Consider the following 14,950-nt stretch of genomic DNA (forward strand, 5'->3'; position numbering starts at 1 on the left):
TTTTCTTAAGAAACTGGGAAGGAGATAATGCCCTCTTTCAGGAGGAAAAAAAAACACCAAACAAACTATGTAAGTGGGAATGAAAGTACTTTGCCAAAAAATTAATGCTAAGATACATTGCCTTTAAATTATCTAAGATTTTTTTCCTCCCCGTAGCACTAAGAAATGTTCAATGTCTCTCTGATTTTAAAAATCATGCTCTCCAAATCACAAGAAAAAAAGGAGCTAGTAAAACTACGGGAAGGTGAACTGCACGCTCCCCCTGATACATTAGGCATCTGCTAATCTGCAAGCAGTAAATTATTCTGTTCTGGTAGAAGAACATTTGAGATAAGCAACATAAACTGAAATACACTGTTGCTTACCATATACATAGGGGAACCACACAGAGTTGCAGCCATCATGTTGCTATGCAGGTAACGAGCAAAACCAAAGTCAGCTATGTAAAGAAACACATTTGTCAATGAAAAGGACATTTAACATTTTTCAAATTTTTAAAGTCTAGAAATGGTCTCTTATTGAAATCTGCTACAATTACCAGTTAGGGAGAAAAAGATAGGTGTAATATATAGCCAGCTATATGCAATAGTAAAATCTATGTTACACTGAAAGAATAATGCATTATCTTCCAAATAGCAAGCCAAGAAACAGCAGTGGCATCATTTGCATAAACTGCTGCTCAGCCATCTCCCCAGCTGCAGAACATGCTGTCTGGCGTCAGCAGGAAAGGATTAAAGTCAGTGGCTAAATATAAATGGTTCATTAAGAGTGATGAATATACAAACTGCTTCAGTGAAATCACATCAGGTAGAAGTTTAAGAAGTCAAGTTTCAGATGCCTGAATTTTCCACATAGGCAAAAGCATCTGAAACTATCAAGTAAGGACAGCAAGAGAAGAAGTTCTGTCTCTTCTGTGCTGTTTAGAAGATTAAGTGAGTTGGAACAGATCTCACATTTTGGCTGAGCAAAAGCATAGAAAAGAAACTTGTTAAAAAAAGAAGTATTTTTAAATGGACACTTAACAGACAGAAATGTATACTCCTGAAGTGTCCTCTGCAGAAGAGTTTGGTAGTATCCTGAAGAGTTGACATCTCTTCCCAGTTACAATGCCAAACCTCCTTCTGCCAAAAATAGGTCATAACCTACATTTCTAAACTTCTCAAATAACCCTTAGGAGGGTCTACCACAAAAAAAAACCCAGCTGGAACTGTGACTGGAGTCTCACATACACACAGTTTTGAAATGGGCTAAAGGCTACTTGAAGTTTCAAAGGTTACAGGTTTATGTCTAATTAAAATAGTTTAATACTAGAAACATCAGCTAAATAGGTTTCTTTTTCCTGCAGATTTAATCAAAAAGGTCTTTATGACTCAAGCATTTTTATGCTGAGAATCTGCATTACAGCATAAAGCTCATGTTCTGGACTTACTATCTGATTCAAATCAATTTAATACTCATATACCATACCCAGCACGTCCTCTGCACATTAATTACAAAGACACTTCTGAGTAGGGAAACAATCCAACAGTGATGATTTACCTTTAGATCAGAGAAAAGCATATTTACCTATTTTGATACGTATGCCACTGACACTTGACTTCCTACGACTGGCGTAAGACAACAAAATATTCTGTGGTTTAAGATCCCTATGAATGATTCCTTTACTGTGCAGAATACGCATAGCTGCTGCAATCTGCTGGAGGAACACTCGGATGGTATCTTCACTAAGAGTTCCTTTAGCTGAAAATAACATACACATTAGCAGATGAGAAAATAAATATCATTATCTTTGGGCAAAAAGTAATAAACTTCAGTGATCAATTGTGAAACCAATGAGGACAATCAAATCATAGTGAATTCCACTCAGAACAATCCAATCTCCAGTATTTTTCTACAAATGTATATACTCTCAATAACATATCCACCTCCATAGTTTTACACTAGCTACAGTACTCTGAATTATTTGTTTTTACAGTAGTTTATTCAACTCGGTAGCATAGTAATTGTAAAGCTTCTCAATCATCATTAAATCCTAAACTTGCTAAAAAGGCAAAGGAGCCAAGAAAATAGAACAACTCCATAGTTTAGAACATCAAATGTATTCTACAATCATGTTACAACTTGAAGCTGTAACACCTATTCTTTAAATAAATTATCATGGGGATGCAGATAGCCACTCTGCTCAGAAAATTTCATCCATGATAAAACTTGTTTTGAAGGGAAAAATTAAGACATACTTTCGAAATTCTCTTTAAAAGGTATTATCTCATTCTGTTGCCTGAAAAAGTACTGAATGAAGGACCTGAATTATATGGTATGAGTCTTTCCAAAGATTTTAATGGGAAGTGAATTAGGCTTTTAATATGCACAGTTACCATAACAATTGCTGTTCACAAAAAAATTCCTTCAACATACCACAGATACAAAGGCAAGTAGACTATTTTTATCAAGAAAAATATTAACATCTCTGCTCAAAATTTTGTTTTTACTAAGAACCCATTTGTCATGATTCTGTAACTTCTGTCTTCACTTTGGGCAGAGCCACATTGAAGGGCAAAATCTCTCCTAAGCCAGAACTGCCTCTTTGTAGAAAACATTGTTATATAAGTAATTCAGTATTTTTAAAGTTCACATTCTTGGAAAAGAAAGCAGGTGGAATCAAAACACTGGGAGTAGTCCCCAAAATATGATTTTAAAAGTAGAAAAAACACCACATTTTTCAGCTACTTACAGTTACCTAAATCATCTGTCAGTTACAAATAAGGGAATGTTACATTCAACTGTTTTGAAAGCAGTGGCAAAAAGTATTTTCTGCCCATGCATTATTTTATTCACCTTCATTGCTAGTTTGTGGGGTTTATTTTTAATTATGAGTGACATTTAAAAACACCAGGAAATATTTTAAAACAAACGCAAAACCTTATGTCTTCCTGCAGCTTCAAAATTTAGTTTTCAGGTTCCCAGGGTGGCATACAGACACACAGCACTCTGCTGCTGACCTTGGCTGGGGACAGAATACAACACTAAATGGATCCTTGGTGAATTCAATTACTCTTATAAAGAGGCTACTCTGAAATCACACCAGGGTGAACAAGCACTGTGGAATTACAGACATTTCATAAACAGGAAAATATTTAAGCCACAAACAAAAAATCTCAGAGAAACACCAATGCATTACAGGAATACAGAATATAAACATGTAGTGCAATGCAATAGCTTCTTAGTAGGGAAATACAGTAATTAATTACCTTGTAAGTAATCTGCCAAATCCCCACCATTGCAATACTGTTAAAAAGAAAAGTTTTTATTAAAAACACAAGCACTGAAATACTTGTTATATAATTTTTACTTTGCAATCTTTTCACTAAAATTAGAAGATCCTTTACAGCTGTTTACCTCAATTGACAATTATTTGTAATTATTAATTTGAGGTGCAATGCCTCACCAATACTTAAGAGTATCATAAAATGAAACTGAATAATTTATGGAACAAATACTGCTGATAAATTTAGTGTGCATACAAAATTAATAATCTAGTTTTCAGAATTACTTGATTACTTGTTTTAACAAGTCATGGTTACTTTGCAGCTGTGCAGAGAAGGAATTTTGGCTAAAAATCATCTTTAAAATCAGCCAGAAATAAACATACATGTTAATACATACCTCCATTACCAAAAAGACAGAATTGGGCATTTCCTAAAAGAGAACAAATCCCATTTAAGAATGTGACAAGACAAAGCTTTCAGCACCTGCATTAACCTCCTGTAACATGAGATTTCCAGTCAACTGAGAGACCTTATGTTAAAGTCATGTACACTCCCCATCATTAAATATTTCACATTTTCAAAAGCATTAGTAAATATTAAAAAAAAAAAAATCACCAGGCAAAATCCTGAAGACTGAAACTATCATTTGAAAGAGCATCAGTTTCCACTGTACGTCGCTTCCTTAGCTTTCAACCGCCTCGGACTGCTCTAGCAACACAACCTCTATATTAAAAGCTGCTACAGATAAATATATCATTGCTATCACAAATCACTGAAATCAGTCACTAAAGGGACAGTCATTAGTTGCAAATATACTGGACAGAATTCAAAACCATGAGCGAGAAAATTTGGCTGTGAAAACCAGTTTTCTAGAGGAGGAATTCTAAAGTTATGTTCCCTGCTTCTGCGTAAAGCAAGCTTTGGTTCTGTCATCTGAAAAGCCAAAGGTCAGTCAGAAATCACAGAGCAGTTAACTGTCTGGAATAAACTGATTCCCAAACACTATTTTGTGGGATAATTAATTCAGGAATCATGCATACATCTGTAAAAAATCAGCAAGTCACTGGCAGGAGCATGTCCCTGCCACAGACCTAAATGCCCTATGGCAAAGGTGTGATTTGGTATGGCAGTCCTACTGAGATTTTCCAGAGCACTGACCTACTTTGACCTATTTGCAACCTGAATTCCCTCTCCTGTAACTGGGCAAGAGTTACTGAAAGACAGATCAGCTAACTTCTACTGTAAATTATCTACACACTCCACAAAATGCAGTAAAAATGTCTGTCCTTAAATCCAACTGTAACAAGAACACTATTTTTATAAATATTTATTTTGTGTGAGGGAAGAAAAAGCCTACCTGTCTATGTCAACAATCAACATTGTTTCCCACAGAGTCTCCTGCATAAAATAGTTTTGTCATGCCTACAAAGTTGAAGACACTCAGCAATCCTTTAAAGCAAGAGCATTTTTTCCCCTCTGAGCTGATTAAGTAAGACCGAAAGAACACAAAGAGAACTAGAAGGAACATAAGGCAAGTATACTGCAAACAGAATGATGTTTTTACTTACATAGTATGTTACCTCCCTTTCACTTTAAAAATAAACTCAAAGAAAGGTTGACAGTTTGTGCGAAAATATGTTTTTAAGACACTTGAAGGAAAAGAGCAAGATGGCATACCAGACAAGGGCAGGCATATGCCCCAGTCAGAAGTGGAACTGTTGACAGTCTGACTGTATTCTGTTAACTAGTGTTAAAAAAAAAAAAAGTCAAAAGGGACATTGTATGGCAAAACAAAAGCTGTGAACTTAGGCACCTTTCTCAGTGCTTGTATTAAAACTTCAGCATATGTTCAATTTGACCACACTGGCAAGAACTATCACAAAAGTGCCATTTTCAGGGGCTTGTTAACAAGTCAGTCTAGGAAGCTTTAAAAAGAAAAAGAAAGTACAAATGGGCCCATGGACCCAGGCCAGAGAAACCAACTACCCTAAATATCACACACAACATAGAGCACATGGATGGCACAACCAATTAAAGCCAATTTCTACCAATCCATCAAAGATACAGATATCCACTACAGATAACTGTAATAAGTACAGTTCCAAGACGAACCAGATGTTTTAAGGTTAATTCAAGACTGTATTAGGCTGCTTCACTTTCTGGAAGCATTTAGTTTAGCCACTCTCATCTGTGTTACAGAAATGCATGTGAGGTTCTTTCCAGCTCAGAACATCAAACACATTACAGATTTGCTTACATTTGGAAATTGGCTTCAAAGAAAGCAAGTTTCTAGGAACATCAGTCAAATCTGTTGGGAATGAAAGGCAAACTCCAACCAATATAGAATATTAAAGCGGCACTAGATCACATTTCAGGAAGTCCCAGTTGTTCACTGTTTCTGTAACAGCTGTGGCCAACATGAACCATAATTTGCAATCATATAAACGCCTCAGAACCTAAGTGCATGCAGTAAAGCAAAAAAAGATAAGTAATTACTTGCTCTGTAAATTACTGAAAATACATAATGATAAATGTTGTTTCTTTCTACATCATTCCTTTGCAACAACATTTTCCAAGACAGAAACTCACTTTCTTTCAGGAACCCCAAAGGTGCCAAACAGCAACTCCGAGATCCCAATTTATCCAACGGAAAATTCTGCCAACTGATGATCACTTCACTTAAAGGATGACTGTGATGTGTAAAAGAATAAGACAGCTAAGAAGCGTGGAAACTGTCTGTTCTCCGGTGACAAGAAAGAAGCTCAGCTAGTGGATTTCCACCCGAACATAGCAATCCCATGAATCAGAAATAGATGTTCCACAGCATCAGTGCCTCCACTACACAACACGCTCTGTACAAAACCAGCAGCTTATGGCAGTATGTAATGCTCGGCTCATGACAGACATTTTTTCATCACAGAACTAAGAGAATGTGTTTTCTGGATTCCCTTGGAAACAAAGTCCTTTCAAATGAAACTGTTCTCTTCAGAAACAAGGAGCTGATGATTTGTCCTGTTGTACTAGCCCTCACCTGTTTAAAAGAAAGTCATTCCTACAGACTACACTAGATTTCCCTGAAATAGCATTACTAATTTTTTGACCGATATTCTTCATTAGAAATAATCAAACAAAGTCAGTGAGTTGAAGTCATAGTAAGAAGTAGAGTCTGTTTCCTTATTGTACTTTGGATAAACCTTTTTTATTAAACCAGCAGAGCAAATTAGAGGTTTCACAAAGAGATTTTCCCAGACTGGTCAAAAGTTCTATCTAATGCGTGCTGCAGAAGTAATATTTTGCACAGTACTGGTACCAAGCTCCCCAGCCGCATCTCGTGCCAACTTTAACTCATAACCAAACATTTTTCAATATCCCACCAAATGCAAGCTTTAGTTTGAAACAGCTGAAGTTGTTCATCCCTTCATAGTTGCTCAAATTTTGCATTACAGTTCCTGGCCAGCCTGGCTGGAAACGTGATCTCCATTTTGGGAGTACGTTCAGAAAACACAAGTCAGTTCTATAGATGCATTTCTCCCTTCTAAATTATTTTGCTGAAAAATAAAGCTATCCCTATCATCATTCCCTAGACTTGTGATTTCTGTTGACTTACTAAGCAGAGCAAAGTACTCAAAAATTAAAAGATTAGTAAACGAGCATGTTTCAGATCTAACATCCAGGAATAAAGCTGACCTAGCAAGCTATTTTAAACTGCTTCTTGAAACAGATAACAAAGCTTTCATAAATTTACATTGATGTACAGAGCATAAAATTACTGCAGCTGGAGTTGTTCTGGCTTACACTTCTACCTAGAAAAATAATCAAGCAAAACAAGTGTATGTTGTGTTGCAACAATTACAGAACAGTTTTGCCCAGCATGTCTTGCTTTGTTGCTTAAAGTTTTCTTGACAAAAACCTGCTTTTGCTCCTTCTTATTCCGAATCTAGGTTTTACTTGAAAGTTGAAGTAAAAGATAGAAAAGGTTAATAGAAAACCATTTTACAATTCTGAAAGCTAACAGATAAACCTAATAAAAAGAGATTAAGGGGCAACGTATTTGCCAAAACTTGCTGTGTTTTAATCCCAGACTTTTAACAGTTGTCTCAAGGGATGTGAAGTTCCAACCCAAATCACAGGCTCAGCGCAGTAGTTCCATTTAAAAGACATTAATTGAAAAAGAAGTCGAAACATCCACGGTTACTTCTGACAGCTGTTGCTAGAACTCTAGTGTATTGGCAGAAACATACCCTAGATTCCTTTTTGGTTAGGAAGTCCTCCTTTAGAACAAGCTGGAAGTCTGCAAGGAGCTCTTAAGTGAGCTGCCAAAACAGAAACTGTGGCAAAAAAATAGTTACTATGTTTTTGCTCCAAGTCTGTAGATTCTGTTTAGGTGCAGTTTATGATCAGAGTCCCAAGACCATGAGAGTTAACCTGCCAGCCTGTGCACTGCTATTATATGATTCATTTTCTGATATGTTAATTTGTGCTATATTTGCTTTAATTTCTTTGGCCAGGAATACACTCTTCTTTTTTTTTCAGCATTAAATATATTTGGCAAAAGTTCTAATGATTTAGTGAAAAAGGACTGGTCCAGATCTTTTTAAGGCTGTCTCTCAGTCTATTACAGATAATCTTGTTTTGCTTTGCAAGTGCACCACAGCAGCAGCTTCTAACATGTTCAGCTCTTACCATCTAAAGCACTGAACATTTTGTTAGTTCTGACTAAATGTTAAGTCTCAGACTAAATGTCACTTGACACGTGCCTGTAGGATTCAAATAGCGTGCATGCTGTCAATTATTCACATAAAAGAGCAATCAGCCATAGAGAAATGTACCACAACAGCTGTATCACTGATTGTGTTATGTGAAATGCTGTACTTAACTAATATATATGGGAGGTAGTGAAAGAGACTGGTCTGCTGCACAACACAAAGGCAAGGCAAAACTGTTCACAGCACACCAAACATTTAACCTGCTCCCATACTAGATGATCTTCTTAAACAGTTTTGAAATACAAATTATAGCATCTAGGCACAGCAGGTAAGCTAAGGACTGCGTAATAACTCCAACTCTTTGGTTCTGTGGGCCAAAACAAATTCTAACTGGTTGTCCCTAACCTTCAACGCCTACGCTGGCGTCATTCCTTACAGTCCAATATTGTCGTAACCAACCTTCCAGTTAGCATCAGCTGCCAGGTAGTATTTCAAAACCTTTACAATTTCTACAGAGCAGGATTTTTCTTTTTATCTTAAAACTTGTCTGAACAACATGTTTTCATATGACTATTTCCACTCACAGTGAGGATGGATACTGACAAACACAAAGGCCTTAATCAAGGAGCTGAGGGAAAAAATAAAAATATTGAGACATCCTCATTCAAAATATGACAGTTCATAAACAGCTATGAGTATGGAAGCAAAGCTGTGAGACACCAAGATCAAGAGCACACACCAGAATGCTTGAAGCAAATGCCTCAAGAAACATATGCAACTCTACCAGACCAACTGGAGTCCTTTGGTAAACCAAACAGCAATATTTAATTCCCACTGGTAAAACAACAGGTATAGATAAATCTGCTTCCTTCCATAAGCATCCCTAGTAGTAACTCACAGGTACTTGAGTATAAGTAAAAGCTGGGGTGTAGGCACCAGAAGGACCACCGGCTTTGTTCCCACTAGCTTTCACTGCTTTCAAGGACAGCAGAAGCAGCTGCAGTTATTTTGTCTGCTATGTACCAACAAGTTAAGACAAGGAACAATTTCTGCTCAGATACTGTTTCTCCAATAACACTCTAGAAATTAGTTCTTCTTAAACTACTGTTCAAATAGCAAGCTTCAGACTCCATACAGTGAAGACATTAATTCGTTCTTCTAAAACGCTATCTCCAAGATACATTACAGGCTTTCATTCTGACGGCTGACATTCTAAAGAGGTTTTGAATTAAATTATTTGCTAAAACAGGCACTGTCTGGCACTGTGTAAAAGATAAGTTTTACTCAGCACACACTTGGGATCATGAACTGCACAAAACTGTAAATTCATGTCCTAAATATAGCACATTCCAAATAACTTACTGATACCTTCATACTTCAGTAGAATACTTTATCCAAAGACCTCAATGTACTTCATGCTGATGGGTTAGAGGTTATATTAGACTCCTTTTGCTTTTGAGAAACAGTGGGCTCCATTTCCCCAATTAATGGGATCCAAGATTGATCTTTTGCAGGATGAATGACATCCCATGGCACCACCATGGGAAAAGAGCTGCATTCTTACATGATTTTAGAGATTCAGGAGTTCCTTATTCTAGAATGAGAGACTACCAAAGTCTCGCCCAAGAAGATAAGTAAAAAATGTCTCAACAGGTTACATCTTGCTATCCACCTATTTTATTCTCTGTTTTGTTAAGCATTTCACTTACTGAAAAAATTAATTTCACATTCAGAGGTGTGCTGCATATGTTTATTTTTCAGAGCCCCACTACTGCAAAACATTTGCCTCTCACAGATGGAGAGTTCATATTTAAGTATCTCCACAAGTGACTTCAGTCTTAGAATCACATGTCTCCACACCCTGGTGTGTGGAGATCCCCAGCCTTCTGAGATGGCACAAACAACAACGGTACGCTCTGCTTACATAAAATGCTTAACTGCAGATCAAACCTGCCAGTGTTGCATGTAACCACCTTACGGAAATCAAGGGCAATTATCATGCTGGCACAAGAACAAAAGATTTTTATGATGACCAATGCACACAGAACATTAACGGCACACCAATTCATTCGGGTGTGTTTCCAGATGAATGGGCATTTCTAGTAATTTAACTCAGTGGACCCTATACACAGGAGCTGAAGCAACAGCAATGTAGAAGGTTTTAAAATGTTCATACACAATCAGCAGAATGGCTCACAAGTTCTCCTTGGATCTAATTAAAACCGTAATGGTGTATGTATCTTTATTACACTGACTTGTGCGACTGGTCACAGATCATGCAACAGGAACACAACCATAAATGAACAGAGATGAAAGAGAAGGAATGTACCTCCCTCCGGTGAAAACAATTCCAAATGAAGCCTTTTGCAATATGTAAAATAATAACTACCCCTTCATTTTCAAACTTAAAAGATGTATTCCAAATTGCTATGCAGGGAGACAGCTTTAATCTCAAAGTACTGCCATTAGGTACAAATAATTTCAGTTAATATTATGAGATGTAAAAATATTTATTCTTCATTGCAATTAATTTACACTTTTTTCCACTTAGTTTTGCCACTTTCATTGCACACCATCTTTTCTATCTGAAAATCTGATACAACAATCAGTTCTTGGACTATTCAGCTAAATGGTGTACCGAACAGTGCATCTGAAACATGAGCATTTTCTTATTTCAAACTGTCTAAGGTTAAGAAAAACTTCAGACAAACAGAACTATAAAAATAAAACAGACTCCCAGTCAAACTGAGAATTTCCTACTGTGACACAGACTCCACTGGCTCCAGCATTGAGGGGAAAAAAAAAGCTTCTGTAACTTAAAAATTGCTTGAAATCCTAAAATCTTATCTGCTCTACTATATCACTATGTTCACAATACTATGGCAAAAAAAAAAAAAGGGCAGTACATGCTAGAACACGAAACACTAAAGAAAATTAGTAGGTCTAACAGCCTACTAGACATGTGAATGCCTTGCATAGCGTTCGTTCTTGCTGGGTTATAAATTAATGTAATCATACAAGTTAATGATGTATAATATTTCACAAACAGCTCTGTGCAGAAAGGGAAAAGCTTATTTGTGCAAGTGTCACATTCTTTAGACCATATTTTGCAGAGCAGTTTCAATTCTATAGAAGTAGCATCATACTGCCAAGCTTTATGTTTGCCATGAACGTATTTGAAATATATCCAAGGTACAAGACACAGGTTTTCTTTTCTCTTTGCTTTAACTGTTCGTATCATTTAAAGGCAGTAGTCAGTGACAAGCAGGAATACGCCCTTCTCAAATGGAGAATACAGGACTGATCATTCGAGAAGTCCTGTCACTGTAAGGGCACCCTTTCCTGTGGCAGAACAGAAAAGCATGAAAGTCATGTTTTTAAATAACCTTTAGGTAAAGTAAGCATAGACAAGTGTATGGCTCTGTCTTCCCTTCCCTTGTGGGCATTCTGTGCATAAATCAAAAGAGGCAACAGCCTCTCCAAGACTTAGAAGATACACAATGTTAAATCATCAAAATACATATCTAGTCAACTACCCGCAGCTTGAGCTGCAAAGCTTAGTAAGTAATTTTCACATATAAACAACTGTAAATGATAAATCTGAAATTCACCTGCTTACTCACACATTAACACCCTCAGTCAACAATTCCAGCTTCTTTTAAGATGTCTGGATATACTAAATTTAGGATGCTGAGAGATTATTTCCACTTAGCAATACTCAGGAAAGCCTGGGCTCTTCAAGAAGCACAAGAGACTATAACACAGAATACACTGAAGAACGTCAAAATGTCTATTTTGTGTTGTTTTAACTATGCAATGCCCCAAAGGTGATTCTTAATAATTTTTTCATAAATGTAACTCTGTATTTAAGATTAGAATTGAGCCCAAGAGATAAATGCATGGTTCTTATTCAAGCAGAACAAATGGCTGCATAATCTACACCATATTCAGCTTTACTCAACACTTGCAGGCCTTAGGATACAAAAAAATGTACTTCCTACTAAGTTGAATACACTACTGTAGACAAGCTAGAAAACTAATTCCTTCACCTTATCAGGCAGAATCCCAGGAATAAAAAGACGACGACAATTTGAAGCAATTTAATACTTATTTCTCCTACTTGAAAAGATCCAAATGTCTGCTTGGCTCTTACACTTTATCCTTTTGAACACAGGCAACAGTAAGATACACATGTGTGATCATGGTTGTCTACTTCCTTCAGTTCTTCCTCACGGTGACACAGGGCGATACAATACATTTCTTTGTTACAGAGATCTCAAAGATGCTGCTCCTTTTCTACAACAGAGCATTTTAAGTTATGCTGACTTCTTAATGTCACTCGCTTCATCCATTCAGATCAACTCCTACTAGTACATTTTCCTTCAGGTGTACTCAGTTGTTATCCACAAACACCTACTTTCCAATTAGCTTACAGGGCCAAGGAAACAAGGCTAATTCAGGAGAACAGTTCACTGCCACCAACAGAACTCCTAGCCCAGCCAGCTGATGCTTTTCCCCTGGAGATAGGACCAAACTACACAAACAGCCTCTGCAGAGAGTTTCTCAGGCTGCCATTTGCCCCTGCTACTTCCCTATGGAAGTAAACCATATTCCTCACGGCTTTCTTATCCCAACTGTGCATCCTGCTTATTAGAAAGAGCCAATACAAAATAAGTACATAGTGTGTTGAAGATGAGAACTCCCCCTGCCACTCCTAGGGAACTGGATTTCTTTTTCTAAATACCAAACTAATTATAGCAACAAAATATATGGCCATTCAGAATTTTCTACTCAGTATCTACATATAAAAATTATATTTTCATAAATAATTTTTATACATGCATTATATTTTCATAAATAAATTTTAATGAAGAAAAAGGCATCCAAATATATTTTACCTGGACATCATAGAGAGCTACAATGTTCTCATGCTGAAGTTCCTGTAAAACAAAATATTTGTAAATAGCCTGTTATTATCATTACTTTAAATTTAATAAATTTAGGTGATAATCAAAGAGAACCAAATTTTACAAAGAAAGGTAGCATCTTTTTTAGACCATCTGATGGAACTTGGAGGAAATCCCAGCTATTTAGACAATATTTACAGGAATAGGAAATTAGGCAATATCTTCAGAGGTCATAAAAACATTTCGTTCCAGAAGTAATTTTCTATGTCTTACAGAAAGTTACAGAAAGTACTACAGCACAAGACCCTTTAATGAGTATTGAAAACTAAGTTTAATTTTACAGTCCCACACAATTTCTTGCTTAGCAGAGTAACTAACTACACTACGTTTAAGTCAACCTTACTATTTTACAATAAAAAGGAAATCAAACCAAATAACACCAAATAAAACTCACAGGACAGCTAATACAATTATTTGTAACTGCTCAAAAAAAATCTGTCTTTGCTAAGTACTTGCAGCACAATAATATACCCAACACTACACTTTCTGGTATATAATAAATATGCTAGAATATCGTATGCATATAATTAGTATCTAAAATAGTGATGTATCTCAAGAAGCTTGGAAACATGGAAAGAAAGCAGCACCAATTATTACTGCAAAGCTACGTAAAATTAGATGTGGTGAAGTTCAGAGAGCAGAGAATACTAAGAGACCATCCAAGGACACGTTTCCATAAAAATAGCATTGAAAAACTAAATGATGCTCTGTTTTATTTCCTTCATTAGAGCCACACTTTTTAAGTCAATTAACACAACTCAGAAGTGGGAAGACTGCTTTAGGAATCAAATTCAGCATGCCGATTTTAGCTTTCAAGACACCTTTGAGCGAAGAAGATTAATAAAGATCAAAGATTAATGCTTTACCCTCAGCTATGACTTTTGTTGCATGCACTGCTTGGGAAAGGTGCCACATTAGCCATCCTGAAGGACAAAGTTTTCTACATGTGCAATAAGCAAAGTGCAAAGAGTTGTCCTACAACAGTGTTCCACTTTTAACTACAAAAGCATGCCCATAACCTGTTCAGAGACCATTTACAGAACTAAAAAAGTATCTTTTTTCTTTTTTTTCCCCTTGGTCTTTTCAGTTCTGGATTTCTCCTGGAACTAACAAAGAAACAAAAGGCAGAATAGCAATTACTGTGATGCTACCCATGACCCGGAATGAACTAGGTCAAAAGTCTCTTTTCCTTTTCAAGTAAAGCAGCTTTAAAAATCACTGCAAATTAACATACCTTTAAGATTTTTATTTCTTTTCCAAGTAGGATTTGTGACTTTGACAAGTTCTTTTTGTTAATACTCTTTATGGCTACTTCCCAATCAGTTTTCTGGAAACAAACAAACAAACAAGAAGTATTGTCAGTTTTGTATCTTTTCCCACTAACAACTAGCTAGTAAAGCACTGGAGAAAAAGTTGCAAGATCACCCCTACTCTACCCACCAGTAATTACTACATCACATGACACCATCAAGAACTATTTCATTCCACAATAGCTCAGACAGCTATTAAAATCCAGCTGCAGCTACACTGCATTTTCATGGATTCAAAAGCATTTTAAAAAAAAGTAGTAAATAATCATATCCCATTTATTTCTTGGTAGTGGTGTTACATATCTGCTTTTTAGTCCTCTCTCAATGATGAGGTTACTTTTACCCTCCTTTAAGGACTTCCCATTTTCAGCCTTCTTATGCTCTACAACTGAAAACTGCACAAGAAAACATCTGGTTTTTTTAAGAAAACTTATACATTGTCCATTTATATATCACCCAAAAATAAGTTGTCTGTTTCTTTGTAAGGTGGAAGCATCTCCACTGCCCTTTATAATTTCTGTTTTCCTTCCTCCCTTTTTTTTTTAACCCCAAAATCACTGCACTGTGTCTCTCCAAGTTGCAAGCACTACCCTAATGCTCCAGAAGGATAAATCTGACGAGTTGTTTTCTGGAAAGCAGAACACTTCAGGCACCAATACCAGAATAAACTCTCACAGCAAGAAACCGTAACTATTAATATA

General features: G+C 36.4%; 1 protein-coding gene across 1 annotated transcript in view; it reads right to left on the reverse strand.

The window, feature by feature from the left end:
- ULK2 (unc-51 like autophagy activating kinase 2) overlaps window positions 1-14,266 on the reverse strand; it is a 37,644-nt gene extending 23,378 nt beyond the window's left edge. Inside the window, exons 1-6 of the mRNA XM_010285807.1 lie at window positions 14,174-14,266; window positions 12,871-12,912; window positions 3,664-3,696; window positions 3,249-3,285; window positions 1,567-1,740; window positions 366-439 (exon numbers count right to left, since the gene is read on the reverse strand). Of these exons, the coding sequence (XP_010284109.1) occupies window positions 366-439; window positions 1,567-1,740; window positions 3,249-3,285; window positions 3,664-3,693 (315 nt within the window). The 5' untranslated portion in view covers window positions 3,694-3,696; window positions 12,871-12,912; window positions 14,174-14,266. The remainder of the gene's footprint in view (window positions 1-365; window positions 440-1,566; window positions 1,741-3,248; window positions 3,286-3,663; window positions 3,697-12,870; window positions 12,913-14,173) is intronic.
- Between the last annotated feature and the right edge of the window lie 684 nt (window positions 14,267-14,950).

Source organism: Phaethon lepturus, unplaced genomic scaffold, assembly GCF_000687285.1.
Source record: "Phaethon lepturus isolate BGI_N335 unplaced genomic scaffold, ASM68728v1 scaffold9664, whole genome shotgun sequence".
NCBI classification, from domain to species: Eukaryota; Metazoa; Chordata; class Aves; order Phaethontiformes; family Phaethontidae; genus Phaethon; species Phaethon lepturus.